General features: G+C 57.8%; 2 protein-coding genes and 1 pseudogene across 2 annotated transcripts in view; all 3 read right to left on the reverse strand.

Moving 5' to 3' along the window:
* The window catches only part of LOC140485940 (ETS domain-containing transcription factor ERF-like), a 27,028-nt pseudogene extending 14,237 nt beyond the window's left edge, over nt 1-12,791 (reverse strand).
* cog3 (component of oligomeric golgi complex 3) overlaps nt 1-26,190 on the reverse strand; it is a 522,289-nt gene that overhangs the window by 309,320 nt on the left and 186,779 nt on the right. The window lies entirely within an intron of this gene.
* On the reverse strand, nt 13,389-15,336 carry LOC140485941 (protein capicua homolog). The gene has a single exon (XM_072584384.1). It carries the CDS (start codon nt 15,198-15,200, stop codon nt 13,389-13,391), a length of 1,812 nt encoding a protein of 603 aa, XP_072440485.1. The 5' UTR covers nt 15,201-15,336.

The raw sequence follows: 26,190 nt of genomic DNA on the forward strand, positions 1-26,190 counted from the left end.
GCCAATCCACCCTAACCTACACATCCCTGGGCACTATGGGACAATTTAGCTTGGCCAATCCACCCTAACCTACACATCCCTGGGCACTATGGGACAATTTAGCATGGCCAATCCACCCTAACCTGCACATCCCTGGGCACTATGGGACAATTTAGCACGGCCAATCCACCCTAACCTGCACATCCCTGAGCACTATGGGACAATTTAGCACGGCCAATCCACCCTAACCTACACATCCCTGGGCACTATGGGACAATTTAGCATGGCCAATCCACCACAACCTGTACATCCCTGGGCACTATGGGACAATTTAGCACGGCCAATCCACCACAACCTGTACATCCCTGGGCACTATGGGACAATTTAGCACGACCAATCCACCCTAACCTACACATCCCTGGACACTATGGGACAATTTAGCATGGCCAATCCACCCTAACCTACACATCCCTGAGCACTATGGGACAATTTAGCATGGCCAATCCACCCTAACCTGCACATCACTGGGCACTATGGGACAATTTAGCATGGCCAATCCACCCTAACCTGCACATCCCTGGGCACTATGGGACAATTTAGCATGGCCAATCCACCCTAACCTGTACATCCCTGGGCACTATGGGACAATTTAGCATGGCCAATCCACCCTAACCTGCTGGAGAAGAGGAAACTGGCAGCCTGGCTGCTCCGAAATCAGAGTTATTGTGGACAACAATTGTCCCCTCTCTCTCTCTCTCTGTGTGTCTCTCTCTCTTCATGTGTCTGTGTGTGTCTTTCTTCCCCCCCCACCCCAACCATGTGTCTGTGTGTCTCTCCACCCCCCGTGTGTCTGTGTCTCTCTCTCTCTCTCCCTCCTTCCTGCTGTGTGCCCTGAGGAACACTAGCTGCCTGGAGGCCTGGTACACCTGACGTGACTTGCCCTGACCAAATCCACCCTAGCTCTCACTGCCCGCCGAAACACGCCCCAAAGTGACTGGCAGCTTTCAGCCCCGATTCCTGCGTTGCGAGATTCCATCGCTGACTGGCCGAGTTTTGGTCAGCCTTAGCCTTCCGTCCTTTGCAAATAGTTCGCAATTTACTGGATCACTTAGCGCTACCATCAATGGGGGAAACTGGGGCAAACCGGAAATTTGTGGCCATTCCTACACCCCACCTCCCTCCCCCGTGACGTTTAAGTGCAGCCTGGCCTTTCGTGTTTCGGGGGGGGAAACTCCCCCTCGCCAGCTTTGATCCAACTTTTGTTTTCTCCTGCAGACGCTGCGCCAAGGTTAGCAGACAGTGCAAAGGTCACACCGAAGAACTGCTGTCCTTGGAGCCAGTCTCGGAGCTAATCCGCTGTCAGCTCGGAGTGATGCTGCTTAATGGGGAGAGGCTGTAAACCAGGGGACACTGTCACAGGGTCTGCCTTTTGAACCAGACAGGAGGAGTCATGCATGTGTGTCGGGGGTGGGCCTTTAGTATTTGGAGTTCCCTTCCTGGGGGTTTAGTGGGTGAGGTTTGGTGGGTAAGGTGGGGGTGGGAGCCGTCTGGTATATTCAACTTGGACGGGGTGGAGGATTGAGAGACCAGGCTCCAGCCAGACCAGCTATGACCGTACGGAATGACAGGGACAGGCCGAGGGGGAAGGAATGGCCTCCGAGCTGCCCCACGCCGCGGCTCTCCCTCGTCAGCGATGTCCTGACCCCCCGCGGGAGCCCTTGGGAGGTGGGCGGTGCGGTGAATCGCGGTAGTACGCAGACGGGGTAGGAGGAGAGGATCGCCGGGGTCCGGGGGTAACCAGCAGAGACGGGCACAGCCACACAATGAGAGTGTGCGTCAGCCGAGCAGGAGCGTGGCGTCAAAGGGCAGAGTGCTTGGCACACCAACCCCCCCCCCCCCCCCCCACTCCCCACCGTCACACTCCTGTGAAAGGGGGCCAGCGTCAGCTGCCTGAGCACCGACAAAACCAATATAAATAGAGAGCTGGCTCAGGAAGGAAGCTGTCGCCAGCAAGCCATCGCCCTGGCAACCGGTTGCCAGGCAACTTCACCAAAGCAGTGACGGTGTCAGGGAGCGACATGGCTCACGGCAATGTGGTTGGCAAGGTGGGGGGGCGGATTAGGGAGGGCTCTGACCGTGAGGTTGCTGCCTGAATCACACACAGCACAGCTCAACGAGACTATACAGCCTGAGGGGAACTGCAGGATGGTAATCAGTGTTCAACCTGTTAGAAACCCAGTGCCCAACCCCCAAGCCGCACTCTGACCCCACAGTGCCCAACCCCCGAGCCACACTCTGACCCCCCAGTGCCCAACCCCCACTCTGATCCCCCCAGTGCCCAACCCCCGAGCCACACTCTGACCCCCCAGTGCCCGACCCCCGAGCCACACTCTGACCCCCCAGTGCCCGACCCCCGAGCCACACTCTGACCCCCCAGTGCCCAACCCCCGAGCCGCACTCTGACCCCCCCAGTGCCTGACCCCGACACGTGGTCCCACACAGTCACGACTGACCCCGACACGCGGTCCCACACAGTCACGACAAACTGATACATGGTCCTACACAGTTAGCACTGCCTGGTAAGCAATCCTGCATATTTATAACAGACCCGCACATTATAAACTGACCAAAACGCAAACAGACACGTTTAATATTGACTGATAAGCAAATCTACCCATTTACAGCTGACCAATAATCACTGTCTTATATTTCTACATGGCCAGTACACAACCCGGTGTTTATAACTGATTTCTCCCTGTACCCATGTTTGTATAACTGCCTGATATACAGTCCCAGGTTGTTATATCTGAGCTACACTTGGGCCCTATGTATATACTTGACCAATATACAGACTCACATGTTCATCACTGACCACCACACATCCCCACAGATTTGTGACTGATTGGTAGACATACCAGCGTGTGTTCCTAAAGGGCCAGTATCCACTCGCAGTGATTTCAAACTGACTGATAACCAGGCCTGCCTGCCCTGAAGTTGAAAACAAGCTGGGAACTACAGCTGCAAATCAACACCACCTTGCATTCCTCTCTAATACAAAGAGCAAAGCTGCTCGAGACAAAAACAGACACTGTTGGAGAAACTCAGCAGGTCTGGCAGCATCTGTGGGAGGCAAGCACCAGTTAATGTTGTGAAACGGTGACCAAAGAGCTGGGACAATGAGGAAATCGAGTGGTTGGGACAGCACTGTTAACATATCCATGGACGCACAAGGGAGCAGACTAAGGCACTGTGAGAGGGTATTGATAATAAAGGAACAGGGCGATGTTGTGGAATAAATAAGGAGAAATGATCCCAATAGCAAGGGAGTTTGGGATCCAGAGGGTGTGAGGACAGGGTACTTCAGGTGGTCTAGGCAGACGCAACACTAACTTGGAAAAAGGGCCCAGATGGTCACAGTTAGCCCATACCCAACAGCACCAACACTGACAATGAGACGTGATTCCTCAGCCCAGCTTGTTAACACGTCAATGTCAGGATGCTGGCCATTCGGAGACCACTCCCTGCTGCATCCCGAGTGACTCTCCCAACACCGGGGAGCGAAATGTCGGTCTCCACCATGAATCCCCCTCCTTCACCCGACACAACCCCCTGAACTCTCCCCCGACACCTCCCCCTCGCAGACAGGCCAACGATTCCCACCCTCCTCCAACTGTCTCACAACTCGCCTGCCATTGGCCCAAGGCACGTCAATCATGGCCAGATCACGTCCAGCTGGTTCCTGCCCCAGCGACAGGGATCTGGCCAGTCCCCACAGTGAACCCTCATGTGGACACAACCCCGGTTCACAGCTGACACTCCTCACATTACAGAGGCCAAACACGAAATCCCCCCTCTCCCCCCAGGGACTAGTCAAGGGATGGGCAGGGGGAGATAGCTCCTGGAGTGGGGGACTGACCCCCTCTCTCCCAGTGACTGAGGGGGCAGGGGGAGGGGGAGATAGCCCCTGGAGTGGGGGACTGACCCCCCTCTCTCCCAGTGACTGAGGGGGCTGGGGAGGGGAGATAGCCCCTGGAGTGGGGGACTGACCCCCTCTCTCCCAGTGACTGAGGGGGCGGGGGAGGGGGAATAACCCCTGGAGTGGGGGACTGACCCCCCTCTCTCTCAGTGACTGAGGGGGTGGGGGAGGGGGAGATAGCCCCTGGAGTGGGGGACTGACCCCCCTCTCTCCCAGTGACTGAGGGGGCGGGTGAGAGGGAATAACCTCCTCTCTCCCAGTGACTGAGGGGGCAGGGGGAGGGGGAATAGCCCCCTCTCTCCCAGTGACTGAGGGGGCAGGGGGACCCCCTCTCTCCCAGTGACTGAGGGGGCGGGTGAGGGGGAATAACCCCCTCTCTCCCAGTGACTGAGGGGGCAGGGGGACCCCCTCTCTCCCAGTGACTGAGGGGGCAGGGGGAGGGGGAATAGCCCCTGGAGTGGGGGACTGACCCCCTCTCTCCCAGTGACTGAGGGGGCAGGGGGAGGGGGAATAGCCCCTGGAGTGGGGGACTGACCCCCTCTCTCCGAGTGACTGAGGGGGCAGGGGAGGGGGAATAGCCCAAATGGTAGACTGACCACTCCCCCCCCCCCCCCCCCCCCCCAAAATGACTGAGGGGGTGGGGCAGGGGGAGATAGCCCTGACTGACTGGCAGACTGACCCCCCTCTCTTTCCCCTCAGTGACTGAAGGAGTGGGGGGAGAGGGGGTTCATACTGAAAAGGTGGTGCCGGGGGGTTTCAGGCAGAGTTTGGGAGTAGCTGTGCATTCCTTGGCCTTCCCCCTGGGAGATGGAGTACACGAGGAGCATGTGGGGCTGTGGAATCAGGTACACAAGGCTGGACATTGGTCAAGGTGAGCAGTGCGTCACACGACTAGCCCGTGGGGGGCGTGGGGGGGGTGGGGGGGGGGGGGGGGCTTGGTGGGGGGGGTGTGGTGGGTGCGAGGCTGGAAGAGGCAGATCCCACGGCTGTTCCTCAGCCTCGGTGGAAACAAAACCCACGGCCAGAAGGTGAGACATTGCGGCGGGCACTGGATTATCACAGGACTCTGTTATCCACCCAGTTTACATGTCATTCCCACTCACATGGCTGTGTGAACACAGACTCTGGCCTGCTGAACCACACCGCGCACGCGCTCTCTCTTTCTCCGACCTCCTGCTTCCATCAGGTCTATTCAAATCATCCTGGGAAAGTCGTTGGCCGCCTGACCCCTCGTTTCGAGTTCGGTCTGCAACTCATTCCCAGCTATCAATCTGTTTTCCAAAATGTAACGGCCCAGTGGCACGAAATGGCATCACTCCCTGGGAATGCTCAATGAAAAGGTACACACGCCCCTGACATGAATGAGGTCAAAGTGCAAACATCAAGAGCTCTATTCAACACAAGCCCAGGAAATAGATGAAGGAACTGGTCCAATCCATTCGGACTTTGATCTGACAACCCACAGGATACATGCTGCAAAAATCCCCCTTTCACAGGCTGGTCTGGACCTCCGTACATCCGGCCTCCACTGTCTGACCGGAACTGGTACGGGCACCGTGCCCACAACAGCAGACTTTGACCCAGATCCAGGCTGCAGTGGTGAAACTTCCCCCTCTCTGCTGCCAAACCTAACCTGCACATCGCTGGGCACTATGGGACAATTTAGCACGGCCAATCCACCCTAACCTGCACATCCCTGGGCACTATGGGACAATTTAGCACGGCCAATTCACCTGACCTGCACATCCCTGGGCACTATGGGACAATTTAGCGTGGCCAATCCACCCTAACCTGCACATCCCTGGACACTATGAGACAATTTAGCACGGCCAATCCACCCTAACCTGCACATCCCTGGGCACTATGGGACAATTTAGCATGGCCAATTCACCTGACCTGCACATCATAGTGACTGTGGGAGGAAACCGGAGCACCCGGAGGAAATCCACGCAGACACAGGAAAAATGCGCAAACTCCACACAGACAGTTGCCCGAGGCTGGGATCAAACCCGGGTCCCTGGTGCCATGAGGCAGCAGTGCTAACCCACTGAGCCATCGTGCTACACATAGACAACTTACGAAAGCACAAACTGGCACCAGCTCAATGGATAAAGGCAAGAGATACATGGGAATACCACTGAGCCAGGAAACACGCTGACTTGGTCTTGGATGTCAAAGTGCTGAAGAAACTCAGCAAGGCTAGCAGCATCTGTGAGCGGAGAAACAGACTGCAGACTACTGTTGGACTTCAAACACCAACTCGGAATCTCAGTCCACAGATGCTGCGGGATTCCCGGAGTTTTCCCAGCACTTGCTGGCTTCAATTTCACATTTGGAATATCCGCAGTATTGTGCCCTCGTTGGGAATGAGAGTCAGCGGCACATCTTAGAGAACGGAAAAGGATTGGAGGATTGCCAAAGAGCAAAGGGAGGGGGTGCGATGATGCAAAGCCGAGATTCCTGGAAGAGTCAGCCAGTGGAGCAGCCAGGGAATATTACCCTTTAACCTCCACATGGCAATGCATCACAGCACTGAGGCAGGAAATCCTCTCGGGGACAATAGGGAGTGGATACGGGAGTGGCTATCGAAGGGGGGTACAAGAGCAGAGCGGATATCGGGGGATAGGCGGAGGGGAGGGGATAGGCGGAGGGGAGGGGATAGGCGGAGGGGAGGGGATAGGCGGAGGGGAGGGGATAGGCGGAGGGGAGGGGATAGGCGGAGGGGAGGGGATAGGCGGAGGGGAACGGCGGAGGGGAGGGGATAGCGGAGGGGAGGGGATAGCGGAGGGGAGGGGATAGCGGAGGGGAGGGGATAGCGGAGGGGAGGGGATAGCGGAGGGGAGGGTATAGCGGAGGGGAGGGTATAGCGGAGGGGATAGGCGGAGGTGAGTGGTTATCGAGGGGATAGGTGGGGGGGTGTTGGTATTGGGGGATAGGCGGAGGGGAGCGGATATCGGAGGAGAACGGCAGAGGGGAGCGGATAGCGGAGGGGATAGGCGGAGGGGAGCGGATATCGGAGGAGAACGGCAGAGGGGAGCGGATAGCGGAGGGGAGCAGATAGGCGGAGGGGAGGGGATAGGCGGAGGGGAGGGGATAGGCGGAGGGGAGGGGATAGGCGGAGGGGAGGGGATAGGCGGAGGGGAACGGCAGAGGGGAGCGGATAGCGGAGGGGATAGGCGGAGGTGAGTGGTTATCGAGGGGATAGGCGGAGGGGAGCGGATATCGGAGGGGATAGGCGGAGGGGAGCGGATATCGGAGGGGATAGGCGGAGGGGAGCGGATACTGGAGGGGATAGGCGGAGGGGAGCGGATATCGGAGGGGATAGGCGGAGGGGAGCGGATATCGGAGGGGAACGGCAGAGGGGAGCGGATAGCGGAGGGGATGGCGGAGGTGAGTGGTTATCGAGGGGATAGGCGGGGGGGTGTTGGTATTGGGGGAGAGGCGGAGGGGAGCGGATATTGGAGGGGACAGGCGGAGGGGAGCGGATACTGGAGGGGATAGGCAGAGGGGGAGTGGATATCGGGGGGATAGGCGGAGGGGAGCGGATATTGGAGGGGATAGGCAGAGGGGAGCAGATATTGGAGGGGATAGGCAGAGGGGAGCGGATATTGGAGGGGATAGGCAGAGGGGAGCGGATATTGGAGGGGATAGGCAGAGGGGAGCGGACATTGGAGGGGATAGGCAGAGGGGAGCGGACATTGGAGGGGATAGGCAGAGGGGAGCGGATATTGGGAGGGGATAGGCGGAGGGGAGCGGATATTGGAGGGGATAGGCAGAGGGGAGTGGATATCGGGGGGATAGGCGGAGGTGAGTGGTTATCGAGGGGATAGGCGGGGGGGGGTGCTGATATCGGGGGGATAGGCGGAGGGGAACGGATATCGGGGGGATAGGCGGAGGGGAACGGATATCGGGGGGATAAGCGGAGGGGAACGGATATCGGGGGGATAGGCGGAGGGGAACGGATATCGGGGGGATAGGCGGAGGGGAACGGATATCGGGGGGATAGGCGGAGGGGAACGGATATCGGGGGGATAGGCGGAGGGGAACGGATATCGGGGGGATAGGCGGAGGGGAACGGATATTGGGAGCGGATATTGGAGGGGAGCGGATATTGGAGGGGATAGGGAGAGGGGAGCGGATATTGGGAGGGGATAGGCGGAGGGGAGCGGATATTGGAGGGGATAGGCAGAGGGGGAGTGGATATTGGAGGGGATAGGCAGAGGGGGAGTGGATATCGGGGGGATAGGCGGAGGGGAGTGGTTATCGAGGGGATAGGCGGGGGGGGTGCTGATATCGGGGGGATAGGCGGAGGGGAGCGGATATTGGGGGGATAGGCGGAGGGGAGTGGTTATCGAGGGGATAGGCGAGGGGGTGCTGATATTGGGGGATAGGCGGAGGGGTGCTGATATCAGGGGGATAGGCGGAGGGGTGCTGATATCGAAGGGGGATAGGTGGAGGGGAGCGGATATCGGGGGAATAGGCGGAGGGGAGCTGATATTGAAGGGGGATAGGTGGAGGGGTGCTGATATTGAAGGGGGATAGGTAGAGGGGTGCTGATATTGGGGGATAGGCAGAGGGGTGCTGATATTGGGGGATAGGCAGAGGGGTGCTGATATTGAAGGGGGATAGGCGGAGGGGTGCTGATATTGAAGGGGGATAGGCGGAGGGGTGCTGATATTGAAGGGGGATAGGCGGAGGGGTGCTGATATTGAAGGGGGATAGGCGGAGGGGAGCTGATATCGAAGGGGGATAGGCGGAGGGGAGCTGATATCGAAGGGGGATAGGCGGAGGGGTGCTGATATCGAAGGGGGATAGGCGGAGGGGTGCTGATATCGAAGGGGGATAGGCGGAGGGGAGCTGATATCGAAGTGGGGGGGGTACGCGAACCACTGATTGTTGTATGGGAGATGGAGATGATCGTCTGGCTGCTCCCACACTGGATGGGCGTGTTGTCTGGTTTCAGTGTATTTAAGTGTGGGTAATGAACACAGCCGAGAAAGGAACTGCAGGATATTGTGGAAGCAGGAGATAAAGAACGCCCTGGGGGCAGGCTTGTACACTGACTGAATATGCCAGGACAGACCATTTGGAACAAGTGTAGGCCCTGTCATTTCACCAGGCGTGGCTCCCTTCAACTCTCTCATCCCACATTAACTCTGCATCCTTCAAACACCGAGCAAAAACAATCTCAAGTCTCTGTTTGGATTTTTACACTGGACTCTTCAGCGTTTGCTGGGTTTGTTTTTGGGATCGATGTCTCCCAGATTCCCACCGCCTCGCTTATGGAAGTGTGTTCCTTGGTTCCCAGTCTCAGAAAGCTGAGACTGAGCTCAGAAAGGTTGTGGTAGAGGAAACAGTTCCTCTTGACCTCGCTACGTGACCCCTCCCCCCACCCCAGGACCGTCATTGAGCTGATGCTGCCTGAACTGCTGTGCTCTTCCAGCACCACTAATCCAGAATCTGGTTTCCAGCATCTGCAGTCATCGTTTTTACCTCGTTGATTTTAACCCTCCTGCGAATCCTCTTGCAAGGATGCCTGCCTTGAAGAAGTTTTCCTCCTCTCTCTACAAGAATCTCAGGGAGTCCCTCTCCCACTGCAACTCTCCTCCCCCACTCACCCATTGTACTCTACGCTACTCTCTCCCCACCCCCACCCTCCTCTAGCTTATCTCTCCACGCTTCAGGTTCACCACCTTTATTCCTGATGAAGGGCTTTTGCCCGAAACGTCGATTTTACTGCTCCTCGGATGCTGCCTGAACTGCTGTGCTCTTCCAGCACCACTAAACTAGAATCTGGTTTCCAGCATCTGCAGTCATTGTTTTTACCTCGAGCATTGGGGTTGGGATATCTGGGTCGGCATGGACGGGTTGGACCGAAGGGTCTGTTTCCATGCTGTACATCTCTATGACTCTATGATGGCCAGATATCCCAACCCAATCTAGTCCCACCTGCCAGCACCCCGCCCATATCCCTCCAAACCCTTCCTATTCATATACCCATCCAAATGCCTCTTAAATGTTGTAATTGTACCAGACTCCACCACATCCTCTGGCAGCTCATTCCATACACGTACCACCCTCTGGGTGAAAAAGTTGCCCTTTAGGTCTCTTTTATATCTTTCCCCTCTCACCCTAAACCTCTGCCCTCTGGTTCTGGACTCCCCAACCCCAGGGAAAAGACCTTGTCTATTTATCCTATCCATGCCCCTCATGATTTTGTAAACCTCTATAAGGTCACCCCTCAGCCTCCGACGCTCCAGGGAAAACAGCCCCAGCCTGTTCAGCCTCTCCCTGTAGCTCAAACCCTCCAAACCTGGCAACATCCTTGTAAATCTTTTTCTGAACCCTTTCCAGTTTCACAATGACTTTCCTTTTTAAAGGAGACCAGAATTGCTGTGTTACAGGAAGATTAAATTAGAGGGGGGTTCAGAAAAGATTTACAAGGATGTTGCCAGGGTTGGAGGGTTTGAGCTACAGGGAGAGGCTGAACAGGCTGGGGCTGTTTTCCCTGGAGTGCCGGAGGCTGAGGGGTGACCTTATAGAGGTTTATAAAAACATGAGGGGCATGGATAGGGTGAATGGGAAAAGGCTTTTCTCTGGGGTGGGAGAGTTCAAAGCTAGAGGGACAAATTTTTAAGGTGCAGGGGAAAAGTTCAAAAACCATGAGAGCCCAGTCTCAGGTGAGTGTGTGGAGTTTGCACGTTCTCCCCGTGTCTGCGTGGGTTTCCTTCGGGTGCTCCGGTTTCCTCCCACAGTCCAAAGATGAGCAGGTTAGGGTGGATTGGCCATGCTAAATTGTCCCATAGTGCCCAGGGATGTGTAGGTTAGGGTGGATTGGCCGTGCTAAATTGTCCCATAGTGCCCAGGGATGTGCAGGTTAGGGTGGATTGGCCGTGCTAAATTGTCCCATAGTGCCCAGGGATGTGCAGGTTAGGGTGGATTGGCCATGCTAAATTGTCCCATAGTGCCCAGGGATGTGTAGGTTAGGGTGGATTGGCCATGCTACATTAACCCATAGTGCCCAGGGATGTGCAGGTCAGGGTGGATTGGCCATGCTAAATTGCCCCATAGTGCCCAGGGATGTGCAGGTCAGGGTGGATTGGCCATGCTAAATTGCCCCATAGTGCCCAGGGATGTACAGGTCAGGGTAGATTGGCCGTGCTAAATTGTCCCATAGTGCGCAGGGATATGCAGGTTAGGGTGGATTGGCCGTGCTAAATTGTCCCATAGTGCCCAGGGATATGCAGGTTAGGGTGGATTGGCCGTGCTAAATTGTCCCATAGTGCCCAGGGATATGCAGGTTAGGGTGGATTGGCCGTGCTAAATTGCCCCATAGTGCCCAGGGATGTACAGGTCAGGGGTGGATTGGCCATGCTAAATTGTCCCATAGTGCTCAGGGATGTACAGGTCAGGTGGATTGGCCATGCTAAATTGTCCCATAGTGCTCAGGGATGTGCAGGTCAGGGTGGATTGGCCATGCTAAATTGTCCCATAGTGCCCAGGGATGTGTAGGTTAGGGTGGATTGGCCGTGCTAAATTGTCCCATAGTGCTCAGAGATGTACAGGTTAGGGTGGGTTGGCCATGCTAAATTGTCCCATAGTGCTGGGTGCTTTAGACAAAGGGAAATGAGTCTGGGTGGGTTCCTCTTCAGAGGGTCGGTGCGGACTGGTTGGGCCAAAGGGCCTGTTTCCACACCGTAGGGAATTTAATCTACGTTCTTTGCCCAGAGCCTGACCCAGCCCTGGAAGGAGCTGCCAGAGGAAGTGGGAGGTGCAGGTACAGTTACAGCATGGGGACAGGTACATAACCAGGGAAGGTTTCGAGGGATACGGGCCACATTTGAGCAAACGGTACTGGTTTAGTTTGGGAAACCGGTTCGGAATGGACAAGTTGGACCGATGACTCTCTGATTGCCATGCTCCTAAAGCGGGTTAACCCACGTCCTGTACAGCCATAACGTGACAGCCCAACTCCTACATTCAACGGCCTGACCAACAGAGGCAAATGGAACGGACGCCTCAGTCATTACCCCCATCTACCGGCGACGATGACCCTGCACTCTGAGGTCTCTCTGTTCAGCAACACTCCCCAGGACTTCCAACACTCAACCACAAGTCCGGCTCTGGTTTGCCTGAACAAAATGAAACAGTTGTCCTTCAGCTACAAGTCAGGAGGGTGAGGGATCGCAGCCATGCTGAAGGAGCTCAGCCCCATCCAGGACAAAGCAGCCCTTTCAAAATCAGCTTCCTACCCAATACAGCACCGGCTGCCACCTACAAGACTCGAGACAACGCACAGCAGATGCTGGAGAACACAAGGTGGTGGTGAAGCTCAGCGGGTCTGGCCACATCTGGAGAAAAGCAACTCATTCGGGCTTCCACCGCAGTGGCCCTTTGCCAGATGTGACAAATGGGTGAACGAAGGCTCACTGGACCGGGAGACATGAACTCGGTTTGCATCTCCGCAAATGCTGCTGCCAGACCTGCTGAGTTTCTCCAGCGTTCTCCGGAAGGTGCACAGCTGCAGCTCACCCAGGCTCCTCGGACAGCACCTTCCAAACCCACCCACTGCTTCCATCGCAGATACACGGGAACGCCGTTTCCCCCCCCCCCGCGAGCTCCTCTCCGAGCCTCTCACTTGGAAATACCGCGGCGTTCCTTCACTGCCACTGGGACAAAATCCGGGAATCCCCTCCCCCAAGGTGTCGTGGGAGCCCTTACTCCTCAAGGAGTGGTTGAAAGCAGCAACCTCTCCAGGGCTATTGGGGGGGGGTGGGCAACGAGTGCTGGAGGGGCCGGTGATGCCCACGGCCCGGCAAGAAAACAGGTTAACCATCTGAAACCTCTCGGCTAGATCGCACCATAACCTTCGCCCCTCGCGGGGAACGCGAGCCCGGTCTGTTCCGAAGCAGAGCTGAAACGTTAACACGACTTTCTCTCCCCACAGATGCTGCCAGACCTGCCTGGTTTCTCCCTCTCTGCTTCTTGTCTGGCCAGGGCCCTTGTAACGCGACCTGCGAACTCAGTGACGGCATGTTTCAGGCCAAGGGAGGGGGGGGGGGGGGGCAGCGAGATGAGAGGTGGGGACAAACAGGAACGAGCTCTCTCCGACCACCCGCGTGACCCACTGCCTTCCCCCCCCACCCACCCACCCCGAGGCTGAAGGAGGTGGAGGCAGGAACAGCAAAGCAGAGGCTGATACAAACGGTGGAGCAGGATCGATGGGCTGAAGGGTCTGCTCCTGCTCCCCGCAGCAGAAGTCCTGTTGAGTTCGCCCACTCGGCATTGCATTGATAACTTGCTTGTCCGCCAACTACCCGACCCACCGTGCAAGACGGGACAACGAATGCCAGACAAGCCCCACAATGAAAATATTCCGACCGTCACTCCCTCGAAGGGGAGGTGAGTCCGGTGTGTTCGGCAGCAGTGCCAGCTAACCAACACCACCACCCCCAAACCCCCCAACCCCCCACACAGACTTCGCCAGCGACCAAAAACAAAGAGAGAGAGGGGAAAGGTCAGAGGTTACGGTACCTGTTCCGGGGCGCGCCATGATGACCTCCTTCTTTGGGGCCGGGTGCTGGAAGTCTCCGAGGGGCGACGGCACGATGACGGGCAGGAGGGCGGCTGGCGAAGGGTGGCAGGCCACAGGCTGGATGGGCGGCTCCTGGCGGGCAGGGGTAAGGGGTGCGGCGGCGGCCGGGCCCAGTCCTCCTGCTGCTCGACCTGGTGAGGCGGCCCGGGCCATCCGGTGGGCGTTGATGGGCACGGGGGCCTGGAGCGGGGACTTGCCGCCGGCCGGGTGCCGGCACTGCTCCCGGGCGGCACCCTTGGCCGGTGCCCCGCGGGGGAGGGGGGCGCCGGCCCCCGCCCCCGCCCCAGGGGGCCGCTCGGTGAAGCGGGCGGGCAGCAGCGGCACATCGGGGTTGCGGACGATGACCGGCGAGTCGCGCTGGGCAGCGGGCACCCGGCGGAGCGAGGGGTCGGGGGTCATGGCGGCGGGCGGGCTCAGCAGGAGCAGCGGCGGGGGCGGGGGAGGGGAGGCCGGGCGCGAGCGGGGGAAGTGCCCAGCTGGTGGGGGGGTGGCAGGCGGCGCCGTCTCCCCCCCCTCCCCCCCCTTGTGGTAGTCGGCGCCGGTGGAGGAGTGCAGGGGCGGCTGGCCGGCCCCACCGTGCGCCCAATCGCCCTTGGCCTTGCCCTTGCCAGGACTCATGGGCACGGTGAAGGTCAGGCTGGTTTGGAAGCTGGGCTGGATGCCCGAGGAGTGCCGCTCCCTCAGCGGCGGGTGGTGCGGGTGCGGCAGCGGGGGGTGGTGGTGGTGGTGGTGGTGGTGCCCCCCGCCGCCGTGACCCAGCTCAGGGGTCAGGGCGCCCAGCTTGGGAGTGCTGGCGTGCCGGTGGCGGGAGGAGGCGGAGCCGGTGGAGGAGGAGGAGGAGGAGGAGGACGAGGACGAGGAGGGAGGCAGGGCGGCAGACCCCGGGCAGCTGGCGCCGCCCGCCCGCTGAAGAACGGGCGAGGCGGTGATGGGGCTGAAGCTGGCCGGCCGGAAGCCGAAGAGGGGGGAGGGCGAGGGCGAGGGCGCCGGGGAGAAGGGGGACTGGTTGGAGACGGGCGAGTAGCCCGGGGTGCCCGACCGGGAGCTGCCCAGCGACACCAGCATGTTGGCGGCGTCGCACTCGTCCGAGTTGAAGCTGGAGAGATCGGAGGCCGGGGCAGCGGCGCCAGAGGCTGGCAGCCTGGGGTGGGGGTCGGTGCGGGCGCTGCTGGCCTCGCTGTCCCGGGACGTCTCGTCCCAGTCGAACTCGGAGCTGCCCTCCCGCAACCCGCTGGCGCGGCCATCCGAGCCCGGGGGGCCCCCTGCCGCGGTGCCAGCACCCCCCTCCAGCTCCTTGGTGCGCATGGAGAGGTGCCGGGAGCAGTAGCCGCGGCGCTGGGACTCCTTCATGCAGCCGTCACGGGAGCACAGGCGCCGCCATTGTTTGCCATTGAACTTCTTGCGGATCCCGTTGGGGGTGCACACCACGTCCCCCTTCTTGTACTTCTGCTGCTGTGCCGCCGTGGCAGCGCCCGCGGGTGCCAGGGGGGTGCGGGACCGGGAGCCCGGGGTCAGCCGGCTCTCCAGGGAGGCGCTGCTGCTCCCCCCACTGGTGCTGCCCCCCTCCCGGCCCCCACCAGCCGCCGCCGCCGCCAGCTGCGGGTTGTGGTGATGGTGGTGGTGGTGGTGGTGCCCAGCGCCCGGCCCCATGCCCAAGCTCAGGGTCAGCACCTCGGCGTCCTCGGGTTGCCGGGGCGGGGCGGGGGGTGGGCGAGGGGGGGCCGCCGCCGTCCGGCCAGGCTCGGGCGGGGAGCCGCAGGTCCTCCAGGGAGACCCAGGCCCCCTCCCGGTCGTCGAAGAGGACCCGGTAAGGGGCGGGCCCCCCACGCCCGATCTCGGTCACGGTGCCGTGCCGGAAGGGGGCGGGGCGGGGGCCCGGGCAGCGGGCGCAGACGCGGGCGCCGGGGGCCAGGGCGGAGGCTGGGGGAGGGGCGCCGGCGGCTTCAGGGCTGGCCCAGGGCCCCCCGCAGTAAGGGGGGGTGGTGGTGGAGGAGGAGGTGGCGGGGGTGGAGGGGGAAGGGGGCCGGTCGGTGTCAGCGGCGGGTGGGGGCTCCTGCTCGCGGCTGTGCTGCCGGCAGTGCCTCTGCGAGCCGGGGCGCTGGGACAGACCACCCTCCGCCACCTCCTCCTCCTCCTCCTCCTCACCGTCGGCAGAGTGCTCACTCGCCGTCTCTGTGCCAGAGGAGCTGACACCGGCATCCTCTGCCGGAGCCTGGGGTACCTGCTCTTCCTCCTCCAGCCCGCGGGGGGCGCTGGGGGCAGAGGTGGTGTTTGCCGGGGGCCCTGCGCCGGGTCCGATTGAGCCCTCACTGCCGTTGCTACTGGAGTCGTCCCGCCCCTCGGTGCCCAGAGGCTCCTCTGCCGGCTTCTTGCGGGGCGCCCTCGCCTTGAAGGTGGCCGTCTTGCGGCTGGAGGTCGACCCCTCAGCCCGGGCGGGCTCTCCGGCCGCTCGGCTCTCTGCCCGGGCAGGGCCATCCCCCCCTCCTCCTTCACCAGCCTGGGCGTCGGCGCCCCTGCTCCGGCCCTGCCCCGCTCTCCTAACCGCGGTGCCCGCCGACTCCTCTCCGTTCCTGCGCTTCATGCCCCTGTACCGGCCACCGGTGGGTGTGGCGGTGGTGCCAGAGGGAGGGACGCCGCTGGCGGTGCTGGGGGTGGGCGGTTTCCTGGTGGGCTTCATCCCTCATCGTAGGGTGTTCTTCGTCCCTCGGCGTGGGGTGGGGGGGGGGGGGGGTGGTGAGGGGACAAGTCTGCACCAGAGAGGAGAGAGAGAGGGAGGGAGGGAGGGAGGGAGGGAGGGAGGGAGAGAGAGAGAGAGAGAGTCAGTCACAGGTCACCCACTTCCACTCGCCAACGCTCCCCCCTGACCCCTGACCCCACCCCCACCACCAGTTCACAGCCTCTCCACTCCCTGAGCTTGGGTCAATACCAGGAAGACGTCAGTGTTACACAGAAACAGGAGATCACCTTTCAGTCCCCTCCAATGCGTTACACTGCAACAGGAGGCCCTTCAGCCCTCCCAGTCCTGTTGGACAGGGTCGCACTCACACAAGCATGAGAGAGAGAGGCCCATTCAGTGCCTGAGCCTACTCCAGAGACAACAGGAGGCCATTCAGCCCGTTGAGTCTGATCTGGGCACTGCCATTCATCGATCTTTGACCCTATCCCTCAAACGAGGTAAAAACAAAACCCTTTTCAGTCTTGGGAGGAACCAGAGCTTTTCTGGCAGATGGTCAACAGCGAGATGAATGGTTTCGGTTCATGACCCTTGAACTGTTTGGCTCAATAAGACCACCCCCTCCGCCAGCCCATCCTGATTCCGGATTCTTTCTCCCAAGAGAAAATACTTCATCCCAACCAATGCTGTCGAGTCCTTCAGTAAATCGCCAACTCCTTGTTTCAAAAACTCCTTGATCTTCCAGACCCGACCGCATCCAAGCTCAGTCCGTACCCCTAACCCAGTAACCGGCTGGAACCACCGAGGAGACAGTGTGCAAGTGTCACAATGTGAAAGCTGCCCATTCCCACCAACAGGTGGGCAGAGGGCGGTGGGTACAACAGAAACCAAGAAGATTGTTGAAAAGATACACAAACGAGGAGGAGTAGACTCTTCAGGCCCTTGACCGTGCCCCACCGTTTAACACAATCATGGCTGATCTCCTCCCGTCCTCAACCCAACTTCCCGACTCGTTCAACCAGTTACCAGTGAGAAAGCAGTCAACCCTCTGGGTGTTACTCCAGGTCCCAGCCCCCCATTGTGTTCAGGGATTGGGAACACCACAGACTCACCACCCATTGCAGAGAGGCAGCTTGAGCACTGGATAAGACCTCAGTGTGATCGCCCCCCACTTCGATCGTTCTTCCTAACACCCACCCCCTCATCTCTGGATTCAATCTCGTGAAACTCTTCTGAGTGCACCCACTACAACCGCGTCCCTGCTCAAATCTCAAGGGAGCAAAGCTGCAGACACTACTCCAGCTACGCTCTCACTAGCGCCTCATCCAGTCGGAACGTCACTTGGCGACTTGTACGCTGCATTCTGTCGGCAATCCCTGCCTTCCCGAAGAGCTGCTGTACCTGCCTCCCAGATTCCGGTGACCCATACCAGGGATTGCCCAGATCCCTCTGCACCACACAACACTGAACTTTGTTTCTTATGGATGAGAAGTGGCCACACGATTCCACCGACTAATGGATCCGACTTCACCGAAGAAAGTTTGGCCCATTTCCCACCACGAAACAAATCCTTTTGCAAATGTCTTGGTTTTTCATTGCAACTGATTCCCACACCCAGCTCTGCAAGTTTTGACTGTTATACTTCCTACTCCTGAAACCAGAAGGTAAAGCTCACTCGATTCTTCTGTGTTCAAAATACGTTGAAAGTAAAGCTCCCTCTACATGATCCCGCCATCAAACACTCCCAGGACAGGGACAGCACAGGCTTAGATACAGAGTAAAGCTCCCTCTACACTGTCCCCCATCAAACACTCCCAGGGACAGGGACAGCACGGGGTTAGATACAGAGTAAAGCTCCCTCTACACTGTCCCTCCATCAAACACCCTCAGGGACAGGGACAGCACGGGGTTAGATACAGAGTAAAGCTCCCTCTACACTGTCCCCCCATCAAACACCCTCAGGGACAGGGACAGCACTGGGTTAGATACAGAGTAAAGCTTCCTCTACACTGCCCCCCCATCAAACACTCCCAGGGCAGGGACAGCACAGGGTTAGATACAGAGTAAAGCTCCCTCTACACTGTCCCCCCATCAAACACTCCTAGGGACAGGGACACATGGGGTTAGATACAGAGTAAAGCTCCCTCGACACTGTCCCCCCATCAAACACTCCCAGGACAGGGACAGCACGGGGTTAGATACAGAGTAAAGCTCCCTCGACACTGTCCCCCCATCAAACACTCCCAGGACAGGGACAGCACGGGGTTAGATACAGAGTAAAGCTCCCTCTACACTGTCCCCCCATCAAACACTCCCAGGGACAGGGACAGCACGGGGTTAGATACAGAGTAAAGCTCCCTCTACACTGTCCCCCCATCAAACACTCCCAGGGCAGGGACAGCACAGGGTTAGATACAGAGTAAAGCTCCCTCTACACTGTGCCCCCATCAAACACTCCCAGGGACAGGGACAGAACGGGTTAGATACAGAGTAAAGCTCCCTCTACACTGTCCCCCCATCAAACACTCCCAGGACAGGGACAGCACGGGGTTAGATACAGAGTAAAGCTCCCTCTACACTGTCCCCCCATCAAACACTCCCAGGACAGGGACAGCACAGGGTTAGATACAGAGTAAAGCTCCCTCTACACTGTGCCCCCATCAAACACTCCCAGGGACAGGGACAGCATGGGTTAGATACAGAGTAAAGCTGCCTCTACACTGTCCCCCCATCAAACACTCCCAGGACAGGGACAGCACGGGGTTAGATACAGAGTAAAGCTCCCTCTACACTGTCCCCCATCAAACACTCCCAGGACAGGGACAGCACGGGGTTAGATACAGAGTAAAGCTCTCTCTACACTGTCCCCCATCAAACACTCCCAGGGACAGGGACAGCACGGGGTTAGATACAGAGTAAAGCTCCCTCTACACTGTCCCCCATCAAACACTCCCAGGACAGGGACAGCACGGGGTTAGATACAGAGTAAAGCTCCCTCTACACTGTCCCCCATCAAACACTCCCAGGACAGGGACAGCACGGGGTTAGATACAGAGTAAAGCTCCCTCTACACTGTCCCCCATCATCACTCCCAGGGACAGGGACAGCACGGGGTTAGATACAGAGTAAAGCTCCCTCTACACTGTCCCCCATCAAACACTCCCAGGGACAGGGACAGCACAGGGTTAGATACAGAGTAAAGCTCCCTCTACACTGTCCCCCATCAAACACTCCCAGGACAGGGACAGCACGGGTTAGATACAGAGTAAAGCTCCCTCTACACTGTCCCCCATCAAACACTCCCAGGACAGGGACAGCACGGGTTAGATACAGAGTAAAGCTCCCTCTACACTGTCCCCCATCAAACACTCCCAGGGACAGGGACAGCACGGGGTTAGATACAGAGTAAAGCTTCCTCTACACTGTCCCCCATCAAACACCCTCAGGGACAGGGACAGCACGGGGTTAGATACAGAGTAAAGCTCTCTCTACACTGTTCCCCATCAAACACCCTCAGGGACAGGGACAGCACGGGGTTAGATACAGAGTAAAGCTCCCTCTACACTGTCCCCCATCAAACACTCCCAGGGCAGGGACAGCACGGGGTTAGATACAGAGTAAAGCTCTCTCTACACTGTTCCCCATCAAACACCCTCAGGGACAGGGACAGCACGGGGTTAGATACAGAGTAAAGCTCCCTCTACACTGTCCCCCATCAAACACCCTCAGGGACAGGGACAGCACGGGGTTAGATACAGAGTAAAGCTCCCTCTACACTGTCCCCCATCAAACACTCCCAGGGACAGGGACAGCACGGGGTTAGATACAGAGTCAAGCTCTCTCTACACTGTTCCCCATCAAACACCCTCAGGGACAGGGACAGCACGGGGTTAGATACAGAGTAAAGCTCCCTCTACACTGTCCCCCATCAAACACTCCCAGGACAGGGACAGCACGGGGTTCGATACAGAGTAAAGCTCCCTCTACACTGTCCCCCATCAAACACTCCCAGGACAGGGACAGCACGGGGTTAGATACAGAGTAAAGCTCCCTCTACACTGTCCCCCATCAAACACTCCCAGGACAGGGACAGCACGGGGTTAGATAGAGAGTAAAGCTCCCTCGACACTGTCCCCCATCAAACACTCCCAGGGACAGGGACAGCACGGGGTTAGATACAGAGTAAAGCTCCCTCGACACTGTCCCCCCATCAAACACTCCCAGGGACAGGGACAGCACGGGGTTAGATAGAGAGTAAAGCTCCCTCTACACTATCCCCCATCAAACACTCCCAGGACACGGACAGCATGGGGTTAGATACAGAGTAAAGCTTCCTCTATACTGTCCCCCATCAAACACTCCCAGGGACAGGGACAGCACGGGGTTAGATACAGAGTAAAGCTCCCTCGACACTGTCCCCCCATCAAACACTCCCAGGACAGGGACAGCACGGGGTTAGATACAGAGTAAAGCTCCCTCGACACTGTCCCCCCATCAAACACTCCCAGGACAGGGACAGCACGGGGTTAGATACAGAGTAAAGCTCCCTCTACACTGTCCCCCCATCAAACACTCCCAGGGACAGGGACAGCACGGGGTTAGATACAGAGTAAAGCTCTTTCTACACTGTCCCCCATCAAACACTCCCAGGGACAGGGACAGCACGGGGTTAGATACAGAGTAAAGCTCCCTCTACACTGTCCCCCCATCAAACACTCCCAGGGACAGGGACAGCACGGGGTTAGATACAGAGTAAAGCTCCCTCTACACTGTCCCCCATCAAACACTCCCAGGGACAGGGACAGCACGGGGTTAGATACAGAGTAAAGCTCTCTCTACACTGTTCCCCATCAAACACCCTCAGGGACAGGGACAGCACGGGGTTAGATACAGAGTAAAGCTCCCTCTACACTGTCCCCCATCAAACACTCCCAGGACAGGGACAGCACAGGGTTAGATACAGAGTAAAGCTCCCTCTACACTGTCCCCCATCAAACACTCCCAGGACAGGGACAGCACGGGGTTAGATACAGAGTAAAGCTCCCTCTACACTGTCCCCCATCAAACACTCCCAGGACAGGGACAGCACAGGGTTAGATACAGAGTAAAGCTCCCTCTACACTGTCCCCCATCAAACACTCCCAGGGACAGGGACAGCACGGGGTTAGATACAGAGTAAAGCTCCCTCTACACTGTCCCTCCATCAAACACCCTCAGGGACAGGGACAGCACGGGGTTAGATACAGAGTAAAGCTCCCTCTACACTGTCCCCCCATCAAACACCCTCAGGGACAGGGACAGCACTGGGTTAGATACAGAGTAAAGCTTCCTCTACACTGCCCCCCCATCAAACACTCCCAGGGCAGGGACAGCACAGGGTTAGATACAGAGTAAAGCTCCCTCTACACTGTCCCCCCATCAAACACTCCTAGGGACAGGGACACATGGGGTTAGATACAGAGTAAAGCTCCCTCGACACTGTCCCCCCATCAAACACTCCCAGGACAGGGACAGCACGGGGTTAGATACAGAGTAAAGCTCCCTCTACACTGTCCCCCCATCAAACACTCCCAGGGACAGGGACAGCACGGGGTTAGATACAGAGTAAAGCTCCCTCTACACTGTCCCCCCATCAAACACTCCCAGGGCAGGGACAGCACAGGGTTAGATACAGAGTAAAGCTCCCTCTACACTGTGCCCCCATCAAACACTCCCAGGGACAGGGACAGAACGGGTTAGATACAGAGTAAAGCTCCCTCTACACTGTCCCCCCATCAAACACTCCCAGGACAGGGACAGCACGGGGTTAGATACAGAGTAAAGCTCCCTCTACACTGTCCCCCATCAAACACTCCCAGGACAGGGACAGCACGGGGTTAGATAGAGAGTAAAGCTCCCTCTACACTGTCCCCCATCAAACACTCCCAGGGACAGGGACAGCACGGGGTTAGATACAGAGTAAAGCTCTCTCTACACCGTCCCCCCATCAAACACTCCCAGGACAGGGACAGCACAGGGTTAGATACAGAGTAAAGCTCTCTCTACACTGTCCCCCATCAAACACTCCCAGGGACAGGGACAGCACGGGGTTAGATACAGAGTAAAGCTCCCTTGACTCCCTTCTGTATGTCATAGTAAAGCAGCTGATGCTGGGGTGCAGTATGAAAATCATACACAAACTGACACTCAAACAGAAACTTACAGAACAAAACAGAAACTTTCTAAATTAAAATAACCGTTTCCTGGGCCGATGATTCACCTCAGCCCCCGCAGCGCCCAGCGGTCTCAGAGAGCTTTGACCGCGCTCCCGTTCTGGGGCACGGGGAGCACGGCGGTAACCGTGGGAGAGGGCCAGGCAGTCAGCGAGGACGGGCCCCTCTTGGGCCAGTGAGTGGCCGACTTGGCCGTGCCCAGGAGCGGAGCCTTGAGAAGGCCCAGAGACTGGCCTGCCCCCTCCCCTCCCCCTGCACTGGGTACCTGGAGCAGTGTGGGTGGGGGGGGGGGGGGGGGGGGGGGGGTGAAGTGTGACCTCGCAAACACCAACGCCCGACCTCAACGTGATGCCGAGTTTCCACCACGCCACAAACCTGACCACGTGGGGCTGGGCACCCAGCAACCTGACTCATGGCCCGGGCCTGGCACAGGCTGTACTCTCGACCCCACATCCCCCTCAGGACGATGGGGAGGACACCCCTTCACAGAGGGGCCCCTCCACCAGGGAGGGCCAACTGGCACGCTGAGGGATGTGGCTGTCTGGATAGACAGTGCTCAGTCTGTCCAGGTCCCCCCCACCGTGGCATCAGGGCCAGTACCTCACACCCTACAATGGGCATTGGACAACTGGTGAACCAGACGAGCCAACTGTGCTGTTGTTATCCGGCCCACTCCCAACCCTAGCTCTCTCTCCTCCCTTGGCCATCGCACACCGCGCTCCCCTGACGAGTAACATCCCGCTGAAAGTCAACAATGAGTCCCTTGGTTCTGCCGGTTCGATCGGTGTGAATGACTGAGTCCATCTCCGGCCGGCTGTGGAATCCTGGGCAGAGCCGCAAACAGAGGTGTCTGGGGTGGCCCCCAGACGATCATCAGTCCCCAGGGAGGGGACAGGCGACTCCTGGCACCGGTTCTCCGGACAGGAACCGCGTGCCGTCACAGAGGGTGCGGTCAGGCCCCCACCGAGCTCAGAGCAGAGAGCACGGGAAAAGATATCGCTGCAGGGTCTGAAGGCAGAAAGGCACTCCCTGGACGTAAAGGCCCACCAGTGTGCAACACCCACCCCCACCCCCCCTGCCGGAGCGGGAGACTCCAAACCGCAGCAGTAACCCGGGGTTAGGGTGGATTGACCGTGGTAAATTGTCCCGTAGTGACAAGGAATGTATCGGTTAGGGTGGATTGGTCATGCTAAATTGTCCCACAGTGCCCAGGGATGTGTAGGTTAGGGTGGATTGGCCATGCTAAATTGTCCCACAGTGCCCAGGGATGTGTAGGTTAGGGTGGATTGGTCATGCTAAATTGTCCCACAGTGCCCAGGGATGTGTAGGTTAGGGTGGATTGGCCATGCTAAATTGTCCCATAGTGCCCAGGGATGTGTAGGTTAGGGTGGATTGGCCATGCTAAATTGTCCCATAGTGCCCAGGGATGTGTAGGTTAGGGTGGATTGGCTGTGCTAAATTGTCCCATAGTGCCCAGGGATGTGCAGGTTAGGGTGGATTGGCCGTGGTAAATTGTCCCATAGTGTCCAGGGATGTACAGTTTAGGGTGGACTGGCCGTGCTAAATTGTCCCATAGTGCCCAGGGATGTACAGTTTAGGGTGGACTGGCCATGCTAAATTGTCCCGTAGTGACAAGGAATGTATCGGTTAGGGTGGATTGACCATGCTAAATTGTCCCATAGTGTTAGGTACATTAGTCAGAGGGAATTGAATCTAGGTGGGTTACTCTTTGGAGGGTCGGTGTGGACTGGTTGTGCCGAAGGGCCTGTTTCCACACCGTAGGACATCTAATCAAAAACAAAAGTCTGGCCAGGATTCCTCAGGTGTAGATGGACTCAGTCAGTCATTCACACCGATCACACCGGCAAAACCAAAGAACTCATTATTGACTTTTGGCAGGATGTTCCTCATGCTCCCTCTCCCCCCCCCCACACACACACATTAACAGCACAGAGGTGGAACGAGTGGAGAGGGTCAAGCTCTGGGGAGTGGTCACCCACAACAAGCTTTCTTGGGCTCTTCATGTGGACACACTGGTTACAAAGGCCCAACAATGTCTCTTCTTCCTCAGGCAGCTGAGGAAATTTGCCATGACGGTGAATACCCTTGCTAACTTTTATAGGTGCACCATCGAGAGCATTCTGTCTGGATGTATCACTACCTGGTATGGCAACTGTACCATTCAAGATCAGAGACGGTTACAGAGAGTGGTGAACTCGTCCTGGACAATCACAAAGGCCAACCTCCCATCTAGAGAATCCATCTCCCAGGCCCCACTGTCAGGGAAAGGCCGCCAGCATTCTCAAAGATCCATCCCACCCTGGCAATGTTTATCTACCATCGGGGAGAAGGTACAGAAACCTGAACACACACACACACACACACACACACACACACACACACACACAAGCCGGTTTCAAAACAGTTTCTACCCTCCTGTTGTTAGAATACTGAACGGACTCTCAAACTCTTAACATTCGCCTGTCCCTGTGGTTTTGTTTTTGTCGCTGTTTACCTATTATTTACTACCTATGCTCATTAACTCTGTGATCTGTCTGTATTGCTCACAAAACAAAGCTTTCCACTGTGCCTCAATTCAAATCTAATCGTTGGGGTTGGAGGACTGAACCCTGTGGTGCTCTGGTCGTCACACCTTGCCAACCACAAAAAGATCCATTTATCCCAACTCTCTGTTGGTTAGCCAACCATCCATCCACCCAAATTACCCTGAACCCCACGTGATTGTACGTGGCACATTAACCTTTTTGTGTGGCACCTTATCAAGTGCTCTAAGTCTCCTGCCACTCTAGTGTCTTGCACCCATGAGGAACAAAGATGCCCCATATCCAAAGTTTACAAGAGTACCCCAATTGCCACCAGCACAAGAGGAAGGGTCATGCCCTGGTTGGCAAATGGGCTCAGATGGCCATGGAGACAGCCAAGGGGAACACGAGAACCAAGAGACAAACACACTGCTTCTGTCTGCTGAGAACAGTTTCCAACGGGTGAATGTGTGCCACTTCTAGTCGGTGTACAGGACGCACCCAACCACAGGAGGCCAATCCCAGTGACCCACTGAGCTGCTGAATAAACCCCCCCAAAATCCATTTCTATCAATCTGCAATGAAGACAGACACTGATCAACTTCAATTGGTGCAGCCATTGGTGCACTCGGGAGTGTTCGGCAAGTACAGCCCAAAGAGGGAACGGTACCCGCGAGCGTTGTTTTTGCGTTTTGCTGGTTGAGAACAGTCTGTAACCCACTGCTCACAAACAGCGGAAGGAGGATATCGAGAGCCAAGAGCTTGGAAGGGGGGGGGGGGGGGGGGAGTGGGGGGCGCGGAGGCCCGAGACAGCAGCCTTCCCAGAGTCACTCAAACACCAATTATACCGATCGGTTTCATTTATCTCTTCCCCCCCACGGCAAGGTCCCGGAGGCCCCACTCCCAAACCCGCCTATCAACAGTCGCCCTGGGAGGGAGAACTCCCTCAGCTCTCGCCACAGAAGCTGCCGGAACGTCCCCCCACACTTCCAGCAGCTGAAGGGGCAACGGCAGGTCCACACAGACCACCTGCCCTCCCAACAGAAGACAAACACCCTCCAACAAGCCAGCACAGAGCACTGCTCTGAATGAGGTGCTTGAACAACATGGAACATCCGAGTGCAGTACAGGCCCTTCAACCCTCGATGTTGCACCATCCTGTGGAACCAATCTGAGGCCGATCTATCCTACACTATTCCATTTTGTCCACA

The sequence above is a fragment of the Chiloscyllium punctatum genome, chromosome 15 (assembly GCF_047496795.1).
Source record: "Chiloscyllium punctatum isolate Juve2018m chromosome 15, sChiPun1.3, whole genome shotgun sequence".
Taxonomy (NCBI): domain Eukaryota; kingdom Metazoa; phylum Chordata; class Chondrichthyes; order Orectolobiformes; family Hemiscylliidae; genus Chiloscyllium; species Chiloscyllium punctatum.